General features: G+C 36.1%; 5 protein-coding genes across 5 annotated transcripts; 3 read left to right on the forward strand and 2 right to left on the reverse strand.

Moving 5' to 3' along the window:
• LOC18769162 (putative pentatricopeptide repeat-containing protein At3g47840) lies at nucleotides 262-3,136 on the forward strand. Its single transcript, XM_007202809.2, has one exon. It carries the CDS (start codon nucleotides 314-316, stop codon nucleotides 2,507-2,509), a length of 2,196 nt encoding a protein of 731 aa, XP_007202871.2. The 5' UTR covers nucleotides 262-313; the 3' UTR covers nucleotides 2,510-3,136.
• On the reverse strand, nucleotides 3,073-5,167 carry LOC18769904 (lipid phosphate phosphatase epsilon 2, chloroplastic). Its single transcript, XM_007204841.2, has 4 exons — nucleotides 4,571-5,167; nucleotides 4,214-4,439; nucleotides 3,606-3,679; nucleotides 3,073-3,448 (listed from the first exon to the last, which is right to left on the reverse strand). The coding sequence occupies exons 1-4, from the start codon at nucleotides 4,940-4,942 to the stop codon at nucleotides 3,221-3,223; spliced, it is 900 nt and encodes a 299-aa protein (XP_007204903.1). The 5' UTR covers nucleotides 4,943-5,167; the 3' UTR covers nucleotides 3,073-3,220.
• On the forward strand, nucleotides 10,811-12,083 carry LOC18771903. Its single transcript, XM_007203056.2, has one exon. It carries the CDS (start codon nucleotides 11,057-11,059, stop codon nucleotides 11,819-11,821), a length of 765 nt encoding a protein of 254 aa, XP_007203118.1. The 5' UTR covers nucleotides 10,811-11,056; the 3' UTR covers nucleotides 11,822-12,083.
• Nucleotides 16,524-18,223, reverse strand: LOC18770151 (jasmonate O-methyltransferase). The gene is made up of 4 exons (XM_007202046.2): nucleotides 17,961-18,223; nucleotides 17,443-17,847; nucleotides 17,093-17,362; nucleotides 16,524-17,003 (listed from the first exon to the last, which is right to left on the reverse strand). The coding sequence occupies exons 1-4, from the start codon at nucleotides 18,033-18,035 to the stop codon at nucleotides 16,668-16,670; spliced, it is 1,086 nt and encodes a 361-aa protein (XP_007202108.1). The 5' UTR covers nucleotides 18,036-18,223; the 3' UTR covers nucleotides 16,524-16,667.
• LOC109950238 (heavy metal-associated isoprenylated plant protein 43-like) lies at nucleotides 21,719-22,912 on the forward strand. The gene is made up of 2 exons (XM_020568510.1): nucleotides 21,719-21,974; nucleotides 22,400-22,912. Exons 1-2 carry the CDS (start codon nucleotides 21,890-21,892, stop codon nucleotides 22,672-22,674), a joined length of 360 nt encoding a protein of 119 aa, XP_020424099.1. The 5' UTR covers nucleotides 21,719-21,889; the 3' UTR covers nucleotides 22,675-22,912.

The raw sequence follows: 23,050 nt of genomic DNA on the forward strand, positions 1-23,050 counted from the left end.
ACGGAGAAATCTAAGATCATTAATGCAAGACTTTCATCACCAACGGTTATACTCATTAAAAATACTTAACCTCCTTACTCGTAACGAGTCATTTCTTCTTTCTCACTTGATGTGGCTTCCATTTAAGGCAATTAAACCACAAAACGACCAACATGGTTAGTTTCATCATCAGTAACATACCATTATAGCAAAAAGAAAAAATTATTTGTGGGCACTGAGATTGGGCTAGCCCACAGTTTGTGGGCTTCAAACCCAGTACACAAAATAACCGCAAAAAAGAAAATATTTCGCACTTCTAAAACTTGGGCGCCAAATGTTTCGCATGGTCGCTCAGATAACAGAGCATTATGTCTTATGTGCAGCAAAAAAACAGAACATGATTTTATCAATTCGACCTCATATTCGAGGAATATTTACAGCGTCGGCCTTTGCTCACAAAGAATGTAGGAACCTTCTGGTTTCCGAGGCAGAACCAGACCAGCTAGAGCAGAATACCCTTTTGGGTAGTCATGTAGATATGCTCGAACTCAACGCTCAACTGAAGCAGCTAGTTAAAGTTGGTAATGTGGGAGAGGCTCGGAATATGTTCGATAAAATGCCTCAAAGAGATGAGATTTCCTGGACCAATATGATTTCAGGTTATGTTGGTGCCTCTGATGCCTCCGAAGCGTTGGCTTTGTTCTCAAACATGTGGGTTCAGCCTGGACTCTGCATGGACCCCTTTGTTCTTAGTGTTGCACTCAAGACTTGTGGACTTAATTTGAACTTGTCTTATGGGGAACTAGTTCATGGGTATACGATAAAATCGGGTTTTGTGAATTCAGTCTTTGTGGGCAGTGCTCTTCTTGACATGTATATGAAGATTGGTAAGATTGAAGAAGGATGTAGAGTCTTTGACCAAATGCCGATAAGAAATGTGGTATCTTGGACTACCATTATAACCGGGCTTGTTCGTGCCGGTTACAATGTGGAGGGTTTGGAGTATTTTTCTGAAATGTGGAGATCAAAAGTACAGTATGATGCATATGCGTTTGCTATCTCATTGAAGGCCTGTGCTGATTTAGGTGCTTTGAATTATGGTAGAGCGGTTCACACACAAACAATGAAGAAAGGGTTTGATGAGAACTCATTTGTAGCCAACTCTCTTGCTACCATGTACAATAAATGTGGCAAATTAGACTATGGGTTGCAGTTGTTTGCAAAGATGAGGACCCAGGATGTTGTTTCATGGACATCAATCATTACAACATATGTTTGGACAGGTCAAGAGGACCTTGCAATCAAAGCATTTATAAAAATGCAGGAATCCGGCGTGAGTCCTAATGAATACACTTTTGCAGCCGTTATCTCTGGATGTGCCAATCTTGCTAGAGTTGAATGGGGTGAACAATTACATGCCCGCGCTTTACACATGGGTCTTATCGCTTCTTTGTCAGTAGGAAATTCCATTGTAACCATGTATTCCAAATGTGGTCGTTTGGATTCAGCTTCTAACATGTTTAACGAGATGGGCATAAAAGATATTGTTTCATGGAGCACTGTAATTGCAGGGTATTCTCAAGGAGGTTATGGAGAAGAAGCTTTCCAGTATTTGTCGTGGATGAGAAGGGAAGGACCAAAACCAAATGAGTTTCCTCTTGCTAGTGTATTGAGTGTTTGCGGAAGCATGGCAATGCTTGAGCAAGGGAAGCAATTGCATGCTCATGTCCTGTCTGTTGGTTTAGAGTGTACATCTATGGTACAAAGTGCTCTAGTCAATATGTATTCAAAATGTGGAAGTATAAAAGAAGCTGCAAAAATCTTTGATGTGACAGAACATGATGATATTATTTCATGGACAGCCATGATTAATGGATATGCTGAACATGGGTACTACCAAGAAGCCATTGATCTGTTCGAGAAGATTCCTAGCGCTGGTCTGAAACCAGACTCGGTCACCTTCATTGGTGTTCTTGCTGCTTGTTGCCATGCTGGATTGGTTGATCTTGGTTTCCACTACTTCAATTCTATGAGAACTAACTTTAGGATCAATCCCTCAAAAGAACACTATGGCTGCATGATTGATCTCCTCTGTCGAGCTGGACAGTTAAGTGAGGCAGAACATATGATCAAAAGTATGCCCTTTCACCAGGATGATGTTGTTTGGTCTACTCTGCTTAGAGCATGTAGGCTCCATGGTGATGTTGACTGTGGAAAACGTGCTGCAGAGGAGATTCTTAAATTAGACCCAAATTGTGCAGGGACTCATATAACCCTGGCAAATATGTTTGCTGCCAAAGGCAAGTGGAGGGAAGCAGCAGATGTAAGGAAAATGATGAGATCAAAGGGGGTAGTTAAGGAGCCCGGATGGTCATGGATAAAGGTCAAGGATCGGATTTCTGCATTTGTTGCTGGAGATAGGTCTCATCCACAAGGTGATGATATATACAGTGTGTTGGAATTACTAGCTTCAAAGACAGAAGGCACTATTCAGGAAATGAGGTCTTCATTAATTGATGTTGAAGGTTAGCATTTAGTCGTTTGGAAGTTAAAAAGTTTATTTCTCCAATTTGATGAAGCTAAATCTGAGAGTTGCATATGAAAAGTTCTGAGGAGATGCTTCAAATTCAATACATAAATTACATGCAAAAAGACCAGTTTTTCGTCCATAAGTTTATACTCAACCAAGGATGTGAAACGAAGCTTTGTTTAAGATGCATCTACTTATGTGGAGATCCTCTTAAGGCATGGCTGTGGCTCAAGGATAAGCATTACAGAAGACATGCAAATCTGAATCCAGAGTCACATTGAAAGGTCAAGCATTACTGAAGACATGGAAATTTATGAACTGGTCTCTTCCAAGAAAATGCACACGCTTCTGTGGAAGGTTTTGGACTTTTACACCACCCGAGGACTAATTTGTAAGTTATATTCATGAAATAACTGTTTGCTTGAGTTTTGCATCTTCTGTTACTCATCTAAATGCAATTTTCTTTTTCTTCTTTTGCTGTAAATATTTTTTTACTTAATTTTGGGCAATTTATAACATTTGTAACTGTATAGTTGGAACATGCTCAATACCATGCACATTGATTTCGGTACCGAATAGTGAATTTGTATACATTTCTACTTCTCTGAATGACATTTAACAGAAAAATGAAATTGAGAAGCATTGGAGGCGATCAATTTGTGGTTAGAACTGAAAAGGAAGTGCATCTTACTATCTATCAATTTTCAGAGTTCACCGTTCATCCCTGAGCCAATGACGAATTACGTATACAACAAATCCTAGGCAAAACCCAGCAGCCCCCAATGCTATAGCTATTCGAACCCATAAAGAGGAAATAAATGCTCTATACACAAAAGCATTCCATAACAACAACCACAGAATGGAGAAAATGGTTCCAAATGTAGCACCCACAACCACTTGGCCGAGTGTATGAAGTTTTTGCGAGACTCGTAACCACGACTGCAAAGACAAATCACAAAGATATGCATAAGCAATATACCCTTTCAGTTCTGTTTTCTTCAAATCAACTAAAGAAGTTTGAACACTCAAATATGTAAGCCAAGCTTCAAAGCATCATTTAACTGAAAGCAGAGCAAGATTGAATATGAACACTTACAAGATATATCCCAGTTGCTAAGGCAAAAGCACCGATGGTCAAGGTAATCTCATTTATCCCTAGCCATTCCACAACTGCGATATAGCACACAGGCAACAGAATTAGATGAGAAAATAGAGGTAGCAAATTGATATTTGACTAACACGAACAAGAAATCTACGTGCCAATTCTCATTAGAACCAACAAGAAAGCTGCATGCCAATTGTTCTTGTTGGGTTATGGGAATAGTTTTATTCATTTCCAAAACCTTTCACGATATCAAAGCTGATACAAAGTCATAGCAGAAAATGAGCTAAAGATGATACTGTTCTGCATACAGCATGGTAGACTAATGTGATGCCCACAAAAGGCGTCTATTTTCTCTCAAATATTTCTGTGACTACAATTTGAAAATTTAAAAGTTCATAGTCTTAGTAGTCTCCCCATTAACATTGCTGCATATTAGGGAATGGACCAACAATGTACATAAAGCAAACACTCTACATCAACTTGATTATAGTAGTTTACACCAATCAACATATTTTAAGTTACAAGCATACCTTAAATCTCTCCAAACCAATTTCATTTCAGAAGTGCTCTTAAACTCAAGAGGAATTAAGAGAGATTACCTGACCAAATTGTGAACAAAACAACGTAGAAGATAGATTGTGCATGGGAAGAAGGCATTCCAGGCTCAGATCTCAATGAGGGAACAGGTCTCTCCTGGTTTAGTATCTTTTTGAGTGCCACAGATATAATGGTATTTGCAACAGACCCCATAGCAGCCCACATGGCTTCAGCATCATGCCTCCATAGAATCACAACAGCAAAAAGGGCAGATATAATCCACTTGCTCTATATCCAACAGAAAGCAGCCACTAATATCATAAGAACAAATACTAAAAAAAAAGAACAAATAAAAAGAAAAATCAGAATGTTGATAAAACACAAAACAGGCAGAATGTGGCAAATTAGAAATTACCAACCAGTCGATTGAGTGTAGATTCCCACCCTTTATCCACAATCAAAGGACTCAATTCTGAAGGCCCATCAACATAATCATCACGTTGAAGCACTCCAACGCCTTCTTCATCATCATCATCATCATCATCAGGGTTCCTAAAAGGTAGCATCTTTATTAGCTCAACCATGGAGTTGGGGCCCATGGCTCTGCTCCTTCTCCTCCTCCCAGAAACACCTTTCTTGGGGACTAATAATAACCCGCCAGAGAGAACAAATTTTGAAGTGGGAAATCGTAAAGAAGAAATGGGTTTCAGAGATTTGAGCGTGCAAGATCGGCAGGTAAAGAGTTCGAGGTTCGGCTGGTGGAAATTGGTGGCTGCTGCTGCTGATGACATGTTTTATTCAACTGGGATGGAGTGTAAGACTGAAACCCATCGCGAGCCATTTCCAAAGTTTTATGTCTATTTTGGATTGGACTAGGAAATGAGTGGCGCATCCATTGCGTTATTTTGCCCAGAAAAATCCAAACATGGACCGGGTTTACATATTTCTCCCTAGCAAAATTTCTGGAAATTTCCAAGAAGGTATCAAATTCTTGTGTGCGGTGTCACCGCCTTCTGATTACGATAAATACTGTGCTTATTATTAAACAATAATTTCAAGATTTTGATTCCAAAAAAAAAAGTTCAACCAAACGTTTATTTCTTTTAAGAGCTTTTATCCACACTAAAAAGGATCATTGGGTAAGAAAATGACTTTAACCAAGTATTTTTTTTGGTTGAGTGTTACTTCTTTCAACTTAATTTGAATTGGTATCAAGCTCCACTCTCACGTAAATATGAGAACGATATATATATTTTGAATGCGAAACTTTGATTTTTTTTTATTTTTAAAAAACTTAGTTTGAATAAATATCATACTCAATTAATTCATATTAATATGAGAAATATAATCTTAAGTTCGATTCTCCTTTCCTCAATATTATTTATATAAATAAATAAATAAAAACCCATATTAATATGAGAAGTATATATATATATGTATGTTGAATGCGATACTTTGTTATAATAATGTAATTATGTCGTAGGTGAATTACCAATTATAAAAATAATCTTGAAAATATCATCTCTCTTTTTCTCGTCATCCTGCATATGAGGAGAGAGAGTAGAAAAACTGACCGCACCGGCACTACAAAACGCATAACCAGACAAATCAGCAGTGACGCAGCTGCCATATGCACACTTCCAAACAAACAAGCAAATTCGAGCATCTACACTATTACACTAATGAAACAAGGAAGTGGCCCTAAAAGATACCAACTCCGGCAAAGCCTCCTTCTATTTTGGGCTTAAAATCTTGAATTTCATGCAAGAAGAGAGACTTGACCTTCAGAATAGCCACTTTCAAAGTTTTTTCAGAGTGTTAGAGGGTGCAGTTGCAAAGTGATTTTAATATAACAATAAAATTATTTATCTATAATATGATTCATAAATGTGGTTTATATAGCATTACATTTTGTAGTGAGAGACAAAAAAAAAAAAAAAAAAAAGACTTGGATTCTTTTCTTTATTTTTATACAAGCGATATTATATTTTAAACTATCGAAGGGGGACTCAAACTTGGATGCAAAGTGAAGAGCACTTCCGCTCTAACCAACTTAACTAAGCTCATATATGCGAATGACTTGGACTCTTGAAAAAGTAGGACAAGAGCAATTTGGAGTCTTGAGATTTTGTAGTCCATTCTCAAGTCTTTGTGTTTCAATTGACAGCCTGAGTTGGAGTCAATTTTGGGATCTTCTTTCTTCTTGTTGAATTGGCTACCATTATTATTAAGTTACAGAAAAATGGAAGAGAATAGTTGACTGCTAAGGCTTTGCAATATTCTTGTAAGTCCATCTTTGTCAGTTCATTTACATTATGCCAATAGTTCCCTTCCCACAATCGTTCTATATTCATGACAATGGCAATAGCCCACAGGCATCAAGAAGAATGATGAAAATAGCTTAAGATTGGTTTTTTTCTTTCCTTTTCTTAATTTTATTCGTGGAATATGAGGACTTCAAAATAAGAACCTCTTTCAACGTTGTGAAGAGACATATTACTAAATCGAAAGTTTTAAGATAACTTAAAATTAGTTTTAGTTTTCATATTATGTAGCTTTTCATATCCATTTCTTCCACCTCTCTCTCATCACTTCCTCTAATTTCAGTCATCCCTTCCTTTCTCTCACCTATTTCATCTTTATCTATGTTCAAAACAAAAATTCAAATTCAAATTCAAAAACAAAAAAGTTACCCAACGAATTGTCATTAGGGGTGGGCACGGTTCGGTTTGGACCGGTTTTTGCCTCAAATTAGAACCGATCCGATACTATTCATCCGGTTTGGTTCGGTTCGGTTTTAATAAAAAAAATTTCAAAAACTGTCCGGTTCGGTTTGAACCGATTTCGGTCCGGTTTCGGTTCCGGTTCGGTTTTGAACCAGATTATAAAAATTATTTTTTTAAATTATTTTTTAATACAATTCTCAACTGAAATATTATTTTTTTACTTGAAAATTAACAAATTATTCAATTTCATATAAAAAATAAATATTAAAGTGAGAAAAGAGAGATATTTTGACATTGAACTTGGATAAATATTAGGTTTTTTTTTAGTGAAATTAAAAATATAGCATTAAATATAAATATATATTGAAATTATATATTTTTTTAGTTTCACCGGTTCGGTTCGGCCCGATTCGGTTTTTGAAGACATGGAACCGGATCCGGAACCGTTTCAAACCGGTCCGGTTCGGTTTTTGATCGGTTTTTGACTTTTTGGTCAACTCGGTTTTTTTTCGGTTTGGTTCGGTGCGGTTCGGCTCGAATTTCCGGTTCGCCGGTTTGAGTGCCCACCCCTAATTGTCATATAGAAAAATTACATTACCACTTTCAGAGGCCAAGCCAGAATTTTATTTCATGAAGTGGGCTTAACTTTGGCTGGTACTGGAGCTGGAGTGAGTTGTGGGCTTTAAGTTTAGAAACACACGTAGGAATTTTTCTTTTTCTGTGGGCTGAGCGATCAACATAACCAGAACAGCTGCGAAGTGACCAAAAGCAAAAACCAGAAGAACAGTGAGGCCCGTGAACAGGTGAATGAAATTCAACTATTGTTAATATGAAGGTCAACATTTATAGTTTATATATGGCACCCGCACTATAAAACGACTCTGTTAAGAGTTAGTTGATATGTGACGGTCGACTCGATTTTAAAGATTAAGCACACAACACTTTCAAAAGATTAGTCGTTCCTCTTTATAAAACAGAAAAAGGGGGTCAAATATATGTGATGTTTGTGTGGAGCTTACTAAGACCACATCATCCACACACAATAAAGCCAAACTAAAATTGAATACAAGACTTAAACTGAAAGGTAAAGGAACTGTCTGTAGCAGCCTTTACATATATTCTCTTAGTCTTTACAGCCAAGAAAGTCCCATTATCATCAACAAAAAGCTTCGGCTTTTATATCAAAATCACTTTCAAAATAATTATGTTGCAAACTCTGCCAACAATGGAACTCTCTCACTGACACTGACTGCATGCAGATTCCGGAGAGGCAAATTTTCCACCACTAAAAGCTCCTTTATCTGCTTTTGTTTACTCCATCCAAATGCTTTATGGATAATATTAGATAGGTAGCCTCAAGGATCAATCCAAGAGTAATAATAATAGTAGAGCAGGACAAAGCCAAATTGCAGAATTTATGGAACAAATGGAGCCCATGTAATTTAAATTGTTTTCTTTTGTTGGTGATGGATAATTTGCAGGTTCTTTCATTGAATTCTAAATCGTAAGGAACAAGCCCGAGTTCTTTTTTCTGCACAACCTGAATGGGAAGTGAAGTATAAAAACTTAATACGTGTTGTAACATGAGTGAACTCTTCACTGAAGACTGAGCCAAAATGTGTTATAACATCAGTATCAGTCAACCCATAACATGTGAAAACTAAAAGAGTCAAAAAGTGAAACATGCGTGGTAGAAGACTAGCTCTGAAAGCTAGCTTTAATGTTGTGGACTGGCTGGTGAGTGTTTTGGGTGGGGCATTGCCACGTGTAGGAAGCAGGTTAAACGGCGTGGAGAAGGAGATGGTGAAGCTAGGGCCTGAACGGGACTGGACAGGACTGGAGGCAGGCGTCCATCACTCTGTCAATAAAACTGGCTGCTTATTTTCAATCTGCACAAAGGAAAAGAAAGCTTCAAGGACAAAAGAGAAGACTGAGGACTGAATATGTAACCCTAGGAGAAAGATTTTCATGATACGAGAATAGTATTAATTTGTTATTTTTGGCCAATAACGCTATGACACGCAGGATAATACTTTCACATAAACGTGACATAGTATTATTAGTCGAAAATAGTAAAACAATGTTATCCTCATAAATAACCCTAAACAGGCTAATTTTCTATATTATGTATAATATTTGATCAATTCACCATTAATTCATTTGGGTCCCTATGAACCCCTATCCATTCCAAATGATCCCATGCAAGAAAGAAGAAACTCAACCCAGTCAACCAAACTCATTAGAAATATTTCATTTCCAAATTTGAGTTGAATTTATTTTTTTCAAATATTGTTCAAGTATTATTATTTATTTATATTTGTAGATTCATTCATTGTTTGACTAGCAGGTTGCCCAATGACCAACCCTCTGATCGAGCTTATTTCTGAATTAAATTTGTCTCGGGAAATAAATTTAGGTCGCGTGTCTGTCAAAGCACCCTATCTAGCTCTCTGCACTCTCTGCAATCTCAGCAAGAAAGGACCAGCAGCTGATCATCAGAGATCGTTTCCTTTCCCGACTAAATTTTCCTGAAAAAGAGAAGAAAATTCAAAGTAAAATTATATTTTTTTATATTTTTTTGTTTGTTTCTGGCCTAGATGGATCATTACTTTATTACTTACACGCTGAAAAATAATATATTAAAATTTAATTAAATGGACGTACAATGAGTTTCAGGTGATAACATTTTAATGCACGCATAGCCCTGCCGTGCACTGTGCACGAACTTGATTCACTGAGGCAGTATGCACCGTAGTTTGTGCACATAAAGTAGTTTTGTCCCCTATCCCTAACCCTACATAGTAGGATATATATTTTTTTCGGACAGAAAATATTTGGCTCTTTAAAATTGAGGAGTTATATTGTATAAATGTTTCAATGGATGGATGCGATAATCTATTTGTCGGACCAAAGAATTTCTCCTACTGATGACGCTATTCTTCTATTTGATTAATTACCATGTGTGTTTTAAATTAGCAAAAAATGGAAGGAAGAATTGCTGAGAAGGTTTGGACCAAGTCTTGGGGGAAGTAAAAGAAAAGAAAGGTAAACGATGATTTAGACCAAGCAAATGAAAGTATAGAAGGGCTATATACTGTTGAATTTGAATTGGTACACACCACAGCACACGAGAAATATGTTGGGTCGAACCAACAGCCAGAGCACACGAGGCGCGCAGGGACTGAATCCTCCATTGAAACAGACCACCTCACGTGACATAAAGACCACATCTTGTCATCGTTTCAGAAAAAATTCGGACACATTTTTTACTCATTACCCCCCGAACCGCAATATGATGCTTAATAAACTTAGGCCAGTGTTTATGCATGGAGGTGGAAAAAATAGAATGAAACGTCGAGTTACAAAAGAAACTTAGGTTTGTGTTTGAGTTAAACTGTCGGTTTTAGGTTTGGGTTTATGTTATCGCGATTTATATACAGTTACGTATCGATTTATAAAAGAAATTTAGGTTTGGCATTGCTTATTTGGGGTGATAAATGATTTTTTAAAAATTTTGGGAAGCCTAGCCCTTTTAGTAAACCATGAGAAAATCACTTATTGTTAAAAATTGATATGAGAGAAAGCAACTAATGAGATGCTTTCATTTTCTGATTATGTAGAAATCAGTTTTGAATATGCGCATTTTCTGATTATGTGGGAATCAGTATCAACAACATTTTTAACAAAAAGTTTACTAAAGGCCAAACTGCTTTATCTCACAATTAATTTCTCTCACAGTAAATTTGACATCGATTATTTTCACAGTACAGTAATGTCAAATTGGCCCTAAGATAGATAAGTATTATTGGAGCACAATTTTTTTAAATTTATATTTTTCTATATTTAATCTTTTATTGTAATGAAAAAATATAAAAGGAAAAAACAACCATTAAATAAAGCCAAAGGATTTTTGGGAGAGTGAGAGTCTATAAAAGGCGAAAGCATGGTCGTGACAAACTGACAAGTGCTTCACTTCGTTCAATTCTTCCTCCATTTCATTTCCTCTGCAAACAATTTCCTCCCTAAGTTTTTTTTTCCCTTTCCCTCTGAACTTTCCCGGAAAATCAATCAACCCCAATGCCATAATACAAATTTTCAATTTTCTCTCACCGTTAATAATTAATTAATTGCACCTTCAGCATCCGCCGATCGCTTTCGTTTCTCTATCTCTCTGCGGATATGGAGGCGTGGGATTTCCACGACGTGAAAGCAGAGAAAGCGAGCGCGATGCGAAGGTACAATCGCCTCCGGAGCGTTGCGAAACTCTTTCGCTTCGCCGAGCTTGGCGCCGGCGTTGTCTTCGTCTCCTGGACCTTCTCTCGTCTCCCCATCGCACTCACTCTCTCGCGCGACTACTTCCGCCTCCTCTCCGGCGTTGTTTCGAGCCCCCTCTTCGTCTTCTTCCTCTGCCACGTCATCATCGCATCTCTCGTCCTCAAGTCCCGCCACGTCGCCTCGGCTCATAACCACGACGGCGCCGTCGAAGCCAAGCTCTGCGAGGAGCTCATCGAAAACGGCGGTGGAGTTGGCGGCAGCGGCAGCAGTTCGAAGTCTCAGTTTGGAGACGACGTCATTTCGGGCGTGAGGGAGGAGGAGGAGGTTGTGTACCAGGACAAGCAGATCGTTTCCGAGGTGAACTCGGCCAATCAGAAAGCGGACACTGACTCGTCCTCGGACTCGGAATCGGAGTTTCCGAAGATTATTCGGAGAACGAGGTCGGAGAAGTTCGAGAGAGAGCCGAAAACGGCGAAGCTACGGCGATCGGAGACCGAGATTGGCCGGAAATCCATGAATGCAGGCGAGGATTATCGGCAGGAAAATATGGAGGCGGAGGACAATCTGAGTAACGAGGAGTTTCAGCGCACCATAGAAGCTTTCATAGAGAAGCAGTTGAAGTTTCGTCACCAGGAGTCTCTGGCCATTGTTCTTCCAAAGAAGAGCTAATTTGAATTAGAAAAAAAAAAAAAAAAAAAAAAAAAGAGGAGAGAGAGAGAGAGAGAATTTAAATGTGGGTAAATTGGGCTACCTGATGTTATGTACAGTAATTTCTGGTAAAAATATTGGGTTCAAATAATCTTACTACAATCCTTTTTGCTGAATTAATTTGTTTTGCGTTTTTCTATCCTAATGAATAACGCGATGATATGTAAGATAATTTTTTCACGTGTTATTAATTAAAGATAGTAAAACAATACTATTTCCATTACATGTATGTTTTTTTAGTTAGATTGAGACTGTTTTGTTATCCTTGTTACATGTACTTTCTTTTTGATTGGATTGAGATAAGTCTGACGATGCAAGGAATTTGTTAATTAGGGAATTTATTCTGAAAATCTGAACATTATGCTGGTGCACCAAGTGGACTACATAATTGAGGAAAGGAACCAATATATTATACAATGTGATAATATGATATGTATTATTTGGTATTTTTCTGGTATTATTAAATGGTGGGAAAATAGAGCCTAGGAGGAATCGAATTGAATTCCAACTTCCATAAAAAGAGTTGTATGCGTGTAAATATGCTTTTCTTACCTTTGATTGATACATGCAATTATAGAAAATTCAGTATTTTACTGGTAAAGAAGCCACTACGTTTGAAATTCAAATTTTTTTAAAAAAATAAATAATATTTGAAAATTCTCACTTGTTCAAAGCTCTAAAACATTGTGGTGGTTAATTAATTAATGAACATAAAAATTAAGGTGGCTAAAAATCATCGATTCAACAAAAATTATAATTATGTAGTAATAGGTTTTGTTAGTTTGTTAGGACAGCGAGTCCGCTCTTTGCATTCAAATTCGAATCCTCATTTTCGTGAATTATATTAATTTAAAGTAGTATACACTATTATTTGTATATATAATCCTCATTACCACCAAGTGGCTTTTCGAACCGCAGCTAATACATAACCAACTTTGATTGTTGACAAGAAACACTCATTTTCAGAAAGAAAAAAAGTTCAATAGTTGATTCTAATAGTAGGTATGTAATATGGTGTATAATTGATAATGTAATGATCACTCGCACCATTAAGCATTGCCCCACCCACCCAAGCAAATCATATTATTATTATTTTTAGAATGATCATATTCTTATTTACTGTTAAGTAACACAATTATATAGTGGATAAAACAGCAACAACCGCAAATGACCTATAAATATAGTAGTTTAGAGCAATTGTTTTCTCCGAAAAGATTATGGGTTCAAGTCTTAGTATCCGTATAGTGTGTATAACATTAGCATATTATTGCACCTCTCAATAAAAAAAGTCTTCAAAAAATGAAAACAACACCAACCAACCATCATAAAGTTATAATGCAATAATTTTCCAAACCAAAGTGTACTTTCACTACCCCTGTGATCTCTAGACCGAAAGTCACATCTACTTTTTTTTTTTTTTTTTTTGTCGAGAGAGATTTTATTCTTTTTTAGTGAAGTGATTTTCGATTTCAACCTTACTTTCTTTCTTTTATGCATAAAAAATAGAACCCACATACCCAAATGAGCCTCTTTTCCCTTTTTTTTTGGTGGTGGTTGTGTTTTTTTAAATGTACAACTTATGTTTCTATTACAATAAAAATGATTTGCCAACCAGTTTATTTTTATGTTTAATTGATTAGATAGAGGGGGAAATTGTAAGTGGCAGGTGCCAACAACGAATGCACATTTGATATATTAAGGGATTAATCAGAATGTAAAAAAAAGTTGAGAAGTCTTTCAAAAGAAGTGCTTCGTAGGAGAAAATTAAGAACCCCACAATTATTCCCCACAAGTTGATGAAGACCTTCATTCATTCATTGTCTAGTGAAAGGAACTTTATCACCGGCGATAGAACATATCCACAACCTCGATCTGGAAGGAACTTCATATGAATTTTTGGTGCTTTTCTAGAACTTCATCATGATTAAGGCTATTTTCAAAGTACTCAGTATTATTAAGGTATATTAGCCTTTGTTCCCTAAAGCAATAAGTTTCATATAATCATGGTTAGCCTTTTGTCAATCAAAATTAATATTTGACTGGTTTAATTATCCTCTCTTTTTATGTTAATACATGATATATGCATTGCCTGCATTTGAGGTCCCAGTCCCACTCACCTGGAAAAGTAATTTAAACCCATCTAAATCTATATTCTCCAAACCACTTGTTTCATGAAATATTATTATTATTTAGGTAAAGAAGGATTAAATTATATGTAATTAGTCTATCAGAACAAATTTATGTTCAAAACTTTAGATACTTTGTCTACCAGCATGACAAGATCTAATTGATGTCATAATATCGTTCCTAATAAGCAATTTTTTTTAGTTACAAACGATTGAGAAGGGGGATTTACACAAATATTCATTGGATGTCAGGATTTCGAATAAGGATTTTACTAAGTTGTTCATGACAATATATACCAACCATAAAAGAAGGGCATCAATTCCCTTTCAAGTCACCAGACGGCACCTATTTCCAAATATTCTGCCACAATTTTATCTCCAATTCTGCTAATACAATCCACTCCCCTTTGCTGGTTTGGATATTAAAACTGCTTCATGGCTTAATAATAATAATCTGCTTTATCACTGAATCAGATTCCAGCATAGAACCATACAATACCATCACATGATTGATAGCCTTTCTGCAGAATTTAAATCATCCCCAAAACTGGTTTACCCTTTTACTCTCTAGTTTTTACCCAACCTCTCCTACTCACAGACCAATAATTAATGCGAAAAGCTATAGCTAGACACATGATATATTATGCCATATGTGAACCATCAAACCATCACAGGTTTCTATTGACCCAAAAAAAGAAAAAAACCATCACAGATTCACAGAATCACAGATCATCATCTTCCTGTGGAAAGCTTGGAGATGTGTCTCCGCATCAAACACAATGCAACTCCTGTGATGAGTTGACAAGATGTCAATCAAAACATAGATTTAAAAAAAAAAAAAACGAGAAAAGAGTTGGTGTCATTTGTCCAATGCATACGTGTCTAACAGAGATTATGAGCTCAAAATAACCCAAGAGAGGGGTCCCCTGAGACAAGAAAAGAAATGGTGACTAGAGATTGAAAAAATAAAGTGAGTTTAGATTGCATGGGGCAGACTAAAATTATAATTAGCCTGACCTGAAATAGAGCATTTTTATTATTCGAAGATAGCTCATGAGAAGTGGAAATTCAGTTAGGTGGTTCATTCATCATCATCTCTTGATTGGAGTAATCAATCATATTATTCATTTGTATTTTAACATGCGAATTAGTAACATTACGTGAACGAACTGTCTTTTATTATTTTTGTGAAGAAACGTTTGCTTGAAAAGGAAATTAGGATTTGGGAATATTTGAGGGAATGCAATATGATGGGCAATCATATCATATCACATATAGGTAGGTGGTATAGGGAAACTTTTGGTAAAGAGAAGTTAGCTTGGTTGGGTTTTGAAATTGACAACCTTGTCTCATGTATGGTTTAGCTACGTGCTATTAGCAGGGGACCCTATCGGTCTCTTTGCCTTCTCTTTTAAAATAATTGCATGTCATCATCTCTTGCAAAGCCTGATTTTCTTGTTTGTGAAGAACCCTTTTTGTCAATTCTTACACTTTTGCTTTTTAAATTTAAGACGATGAGAACAAAGTACATAAATCAACATTGCTTTGTACGTTTTATATATATATATATATATATATATATCATCACAGTTCAGAAGTAGCGACTAGTCTTGACACTACTGATTTGATCGGATCCCTTCATAGCTTTCAGAAGAAAAATATTTTGGGTTTATGAGATGAAAAAAATGGCTACAAAGTGAAGGTACACGCATATGTGAGAGGTCGATCGACTGATAATAAAAAAAATCTTTATTTTGAAGTTTTCCCAACATAGAATTAGCAGTGAATATAAATCTAGTCAATTCATCTCAATTAAAAATTAGGTTGGATTTGTAGTTAGGAATATTTACACATGTTTAATTTCTCCGTTTTCAAATATTTCTTGTAAATTTAAAAAAAAGCTAGGTTGTCAATTTCATTTTTAACTTTTAGGTGAATTTTGACCAAATAAAAAAACAGAGCCTAAAATGAAGAAGAAAAAAAGAAAGAGAAAAACCTTTAATAGGCCCAATTAAAAGAACCCACTTGACTATTCGAGCCCAAAATGACTACTGGAGCTCAAAAGGCTTTGTTTTCTTCTTCTTCTTTTCTTGGGCCAATAGCTGGAGCGTAATATCATTATTACGTTAAAAAAATGTAAATTTGGAAAAACACGGTGGCTAATTTGGATAAATTTTTTTCTCAATCAAATTGTATTTTCATGTAAAACTCAGTTACCAAAAAAGTATTTAACCCAAACATAAAATAAATTGTATGCAAAGCAATATCACTACCTTTTTCAAATAAAAGCTATATCACTAATGCACACTCCTCTCCTTCATCCTCTTAGTTGATGGATAATAATACTTCACAGATTATTTCTTTTTCCTCTTTTTTTTTGGGGTGATTTCTGACTATTAACACTTAATTTTTTTTTCCCTTTTTTTAAAAAAAATAAAAAAATAACTTAAAATTAACCTAATCTACGGAAAGGGGGATTCAAAGTTGAGTGCAGGGCGGGCTCATTGTATTGGCCAACTGGCGTAACTCACGTTTTCCTGGAATTTTTTTTCCATTGATCTCATTAAATCTAATACTAGACCAGCATGAGTTTCTTTGTAAACTAGACTTAGAATTAAAAATCACAATCACAAAATATAAGATCAGAGCAGTTGTTGCAACAACATCCCTATGGCTTACATTCATAATTTTCTAAGTACAATCCCAAAACTGATGGGGTTAATGTCTCCTTTGGCAGATTCCTCATCAATCAATCTTCCATAAGTCTCAAACAAACTGTCCAAGAGTTTTTCTCCAAAATGCTTGGCAATCATTGATTCTTGAATAGCCCTCACAGTCCTTGCACAACTTGTTCCATAGCTCTCATTATGCTTGTCCCCTCTCTGATCCAGCTCTAGCACCTCCAACCTGTCCAATTCAAAAGAACCCTCTTTCCTCACTTCATCTTCTATTTCATCTCTGGATGGAGCATAGAAATGCACATCATATGAATCAAGCTTTTCCTCCTCCACTTCTCCCTAAAAACCAAAACAGAAAAAAATAAATAAATTAAAAGCTCCATAAGTGTTTAAGTCATCTCTGGATGGTGTGCATATATTATTAGTACCTTGGAAACCAAAATGGCAACGGACTGAGAGAGAAGCTCCCAGAAGAAAGAGTTGCCTCTGTCAACATGATCAGGGCCTCTCCTTCCCAGCAAGATCAACACCATTCTTCCTCCTACAGTCAACTCCTCAGACCTTGACTTAAGGAACAAAGTGAAGTCTTCTTGAAATTGCTTCAGGTAAGCTTGAGACACTCCAGGAGGGCTTGATTCAGAAATGTGAACACTTCCTTTGTTTATTGACTTCCCCTGCTCATAGATGGCTGGAGGAACCTGCATGGCATTTTGGTCATTACATAAACAGTAAAAAAGCAAATTAATAAATATGAAATTAAGGAATCTGAATATCGCACTCTAGACAGCCAGTGTAAACTGCAGGATGAGTAGACAAAGTGCAAGGAATTGTTGGGAAAAAGTCTTCCATAAAATGAGCCTGGATAGCCTCCTATATAAATGGGGGCAGACCCATCATTTCTTTCTTTGCTGAGGCCTTTAGAGAAGTCTGGCAAGGCCTTGAAGATGGAGTTGAAGTCATTGGATGGAAGATCATTAAGGTACACTCTGAACTCTGGTGTTGGGTGAAAGATTTTTCTACTTGTCCTTTGGACTGCTTCAATGATGTCTTTGATAATTGATAGGGTGTTGGGGCCAGATGAACAACCCAAGTCAGCTATGCCTAAGCTCTTTGGAGTTGTGGTGAGGTAAAGTTCTTGTATTGCCTCTAATGTTATGTCCTTCACCATATCAGAAACCTCCTTCTGTCACAACAGAAAATCAAAAACACAAAAAAAATGAACATGTAAGGAAATAAACATTGTGAAATCAAATTACTAAGTGAGAGTGAGAGAGAGAGAGAGAGAGAGAGAGAGACCTGAAGTGAAGAATTTCTTGCATAGCTAGTATGGCCAACCCCTCCCTTCATGTGGAAGACTTTCTCTACATCCATGCTTGTAGAAGCTGCCTTGAACTTGGTGGTGCCTTGTTTTCTTTACTGTTATTATAAAGGCAAGTTCAAATGATGCATCTCTTTACCCTTTGGGGGCACCTATCCTTTTTAAAATATATATATTCTTCATCATGGTAATTCATATTGCCTTTTCATAATCCAACTGTCATGATTATGGGTACAGTTTGTGGCTTGGCAACCTATCTCCAAAATGGCCCATCATTGCTTTGCTTAATCCAAACAGTAGAGAATATCTCGTATCCTACTGGACATTGCCTAAGCTTAATCTCTTGGTAAACAAGCACTAAAAATGTTTAACATAGCATAAAACACGGCAATTTTTTACTGCAGAAAGTATGACATTTCTTACTTTTGACTTGGAATTGTCTTTCAAAAACTTGTGGCTTTGGTCATTATCTGCTCCTCAATTTGAAAAGTCTGTTTGTTGGCCAATGACCAACTTTCGTGCCTGAAATGAAGTCATATTGATGGAGATGGTTCAAGCTTTTAGTGCATGATGATAAGGCTTATAAGCTGGCTTTGGTCCCAAACTTTTACCCAAGTTGTCTGGGGAAGCAGTACTTTGCGAATCACTGAGACACACTGTTTACCCTGGTTGAAATTTTTTGACATACTTTACCTGGTTGTCTATATCCTGTCACAAAGAGCACGCCTGGTGGACACATGTCGGCTGAGGGGGCAGTAACTGGTGCCCATGAGGCTGTGTTATCAAACGCATTCATGAACTTCAAAGATGAGTCCCAGGATTGGTCCTTGCTACAAATACAGAATCAATAAACAGATTGTGAATCACCATGTATGATTGCTATTTGGAATAGCATGGAACAAGTGGAAGTTGGGTTTGTTGTGCTTGGAGCACCAAATGGAAACAAATAATTATCTAATAAAAAACAGAAAATGCTTCTTATTAGTGAGGTTACCAATTACAAAAAGAAAATAAGATTTCTCACAAAATGACTCTTCTAACAGTTCCCACATGAGCCTGTTTTATAACCATAAGTCATAATTGAGACACGTGTACTGTAATTATTCTCCATCCAAAAAAAAAAGTACTATAATTATTCACATTGGTCATAATTGAGCCATGCGTCAACAAGATTGTGATCAATTTCAAAAGATTAGTAATATTGAAACACTGTCACGTAATATAATCATTTTAGGTGTTATAATATAGGCGGACATACTTTAATGTCTAGTGTTAATCAACAAAACACACGTTACAATATATGTGATAGGTTTTAACATGTGGTAGTGTTTTAGTACCATCTAATAATTTCTCGTTAAGTTAGTATACCTTATTATTTTTTCAATAATTTGAATAAAAGAATAACTAGAACTTTTAAATATATAGTTTGATCTATTGAATTAAATGGCAAATGATTACATTGAAAAGATGATTTGATTGTCTTTAAAAAAAAAAGAAGATGATTTGATCGAGAAATTTTGTGTCACTAGTACAATATGAGTACATCCCTCTTCTTGCTTTATTATTTGTGTGGCTATTTTAAGGAAAAACATCTCTTAGGCATGGGCTAATTACATTTTGGGCCTCAAAGCTTTGTTCAAAATCTGTCAAACCCAAATGGAAAATAATCTCCACCCAGAAAGTTTCCAGGTTCATAAATAAATTTGACCTTTGTTTCAACTGTGAACTCCATAATAACATGTAAGTTCTTAAAATCAACCACGTTTTCTTCCCACTTATCATGCACTATAAAATAAATAAAAAAACAGATGCGTTTGTCGTGGAGTTTGTGTCCGTTTACAAGAACTACAAGCATGACGGGGTTGTGGTGGACCGCTGAAAGAGGAGCAAAGCAGACGAAGGAGAAAAAAAGCAGAGACACACATATGAGGCCAATAATTCTCCTTTTTGTATCGCTTTTTAGCTTTTGCTTCTTCAACATAATGCGTTTGGCAATCAATGCTTTTCTTGTCTTCTTGGTCTCAGCTCATTGTGACCTAACTTCAAAGAGAATCCACGGAATCATTTTAAAGCCATAGAGGTTATTTCATTTACTTTTCAGAGGATAGAGTGTCTGTCCTCCTGCACATAGTCCATTGGTGATTGGCCCCCTTTGCTTATGAGGAGGAACTCTTTTGTGAACTTGCACTTTTGGTTTGAGGAATCAATGCAATGGAGTACCAGCAAAGTCAACTTTATCCACCCCTCATGGTTTGTAGACTCTACTCTTTGATTTTCAGACCCGAGTAGTTTTTGCGTGAGATTGTCGTATACTTCAAGTCCACTAGTTCAATCCACCTTCGAATCCCTCTCACCTTCTCATTTATAGAGACGTGCGTCTATAACATGTCTCTCAAACAATGTTGTGGGATGAGTTCATCTCTTTATTAACATGTGAGAACTCAGAAAGTCTATGTCAATTTTAGTTCTACAAGAACTAATTTAAGATAGGGGTGAACCCTACAATGTGTGAGCAAATAAGACAGTAGATAAATGGACAAAGATCTATAACGAGGAAGCTACACACTGTATTGCCATTGCAACTTAGTTATCTTGTATCCTAAAGAAACAAAAAAGAAAACATAGAAACTATATGGGAATTCATAAATAATTTACATAAACAGTTGAAGAGACAAACATGCACCTTTCTTTGTTCACAACGACAATTAGGTGGGCTATCTCCACCTGCTTATTTATATTTGTTATTGTTGGTTTGTGTTTAGCCGATTGTACATGTTGATGGAAGACATTATTCTACGACTCCTAGAATCACTGTCAGGGATTTTCTTAATCAGTTGGTAGATGCTTCTGCTTGCTTGATACATTTCAGACCATTTTTTTTCTTCTTTTTTTTCCTAAATTCTATCCATCACTCTATGTGCAGACAAAAAAATGAAGTAGAAAAAAAAAAAAAATTTGTCAAAACGCTTTCATACAGCCAGTTATATACAAGAGGAAGAAAATTTCCTTCGATAGAGAGACATAAACTTGATTTCCTTTGTTATAAAATGTGTTGTTTTTAGTAATTAAAGTAAAATCAATTGTATTGTAAAGGTTAAAATGGCAAAAATAATATATATTTTGTAATTTTATTTGGTTTTGTGACAAAGTCAAACAGCAGACATAGCATGCATGCATCTTAATGATCTCTCCACTTTGTTAATTAAAAAAACCTGCCATGCTTCTTCATGATTGCAGATTAGATGTCTTAAGTTCGAATCTTCACGTACGGTATTATAATTGTGTGTAAGAGAAATTCCACTCTATGTAGTTTAGATTATCGCTTGTACTTAAAAAAATGATTATAGACTTATAATAGTCAAATTAGTCCCTATCCTTTGATTGATTGGATCACATATTTGTCAACATATAACTCCTGTCCTCTAGTCTTTTATATATATATATATAGATAATAGTTTTCTAGTTAGCTTGTGTCTTGAATTTCCTCATATTGGTGTAACTTCTACTCCTTTTAGGTTAGGTTATTGGGTTATTTAATAAGAGTGCCATATGGTGGACGGTGGTTGCTGGCATGGGGAATCAAATTGTTGTCAAATAAAAACAAGTCAATGAAACATATAGATTTCATCTCCTACATTTTGTTAGTCTTCATTTTCGTCAAGTTGATATAATATATGTTAGGTTAGGATTTATATATATATATAAGGGACATGTTGGACAAGGGACAGCTTAAGAGATGAGCCTAGCTAGGAAAGGTGAGCAACCCAAAGCTCCATATTACACATTTAGTTCTCTTCCTAGCTGAGATGATCTTCTTTAAATAACACTATATATGCCAAGAATCCACCCATCTAGCTAGTTTAGAAGATATTGAAAAACAGAGAGAGTACATATTTGTAGCTCTTCAATGGTACAAAGGACTGTCCTGAAGGTTGACATATCATGCCTAAAATGCAAGAAGAAGCTGATCAAGGCAGTGAGTGGCCTGGAAGGTAACATGATCATGTCCCTTTTGAATCTTGTTTTCCCATAGGTATATAGATTTCTTTTACCATCACTTTCTCTACCTATATGGAACAAGAATCCATAGCCATGATGTAGGGAATATATGATATGTGTTATACGTTAGTCGTTTATGTATACGATAAATGATAGCGTCAGTTGTTTACGTCTGCATAGATGAATATTAATTGTTGATTGATATAGACCTCATGAACTATATATAAATTAATGCTCGAAAACCTCCCACGCCGGCGCACGTGTGAACTATTTACAGCAGGAAAACTCGAGTGAAGATTAAACCTCGTGTGAGCTATTAATTAGGATCATATATCTAGCTAATTTGGTCTTGTAGTTGTTGTTTATAAGTGGTTTTATTGTTGTTATTTCTAAGTTATTTCTTGTCAATGAATTGCAGGTGTGGATAAAGTTGAAGCTGATGCAGCCAAGGGAACTTTGACTGTAACAGGCGAATGTGATCCATATGAAATAATAGTTCGCACTAGAAAAGTTGGCAAATTTGTTGAAGTAGTGAGTATTGGGCCTCCTCCTGCTCCACCCAAACCTCCAGAGAAAAAGCCTGAACCGAAGAAGGAGAAACCAGACCCGAGGCCCCAACATATTTGCATGCCCTGTGACTATGCTATTGTAAGGGCATGTGATGAGCCCAACCCCTCTTGCTCTATCATGTGATAAAGTCAAATAGTCAATCCATCATTATTCTGTTTAGGTCAATGATTTTTGTATGATGGTGGTCGTCCGATCTGGTTAATGTATATTTGGCTTTGTAATTATTATGTAATACTGGAATATAATTAGTTTACGTGTTATAATATGATCATGGATGTTGATTGATATTATAACACGACTGATTATACCATTTGATAATATTTTAGTTATATACAATAATTTTTCGGATTTTAAAACACAAGTTAGAATGTTTCTATAGTCAATCATATGTGAGAACATGAAAAATTTCAAATTATTGATGCATATACGTCATACAATCGGAAATCTTGATGTAAGCATTCCTCCACAAATTATACCATACGTTACGTCTTCAATAAAC

The sequence above is a fragment of the Prunus persica genome, chromosome G7, assembly GCF_000346465.2.
Source record: "Prunus persica cultivar Lovell chromosome G7, Prunus_persica_NCBIv2, whole genome shotgun sequence".
In the NCBI taxonomy this organism is placed as follows: domain Eukaryota; kingdom Viridiplantae; phylum Streptophyta; class Magnoliopsida; order Rosales; family Rosaceae; genus Prunus; species Prunus persica.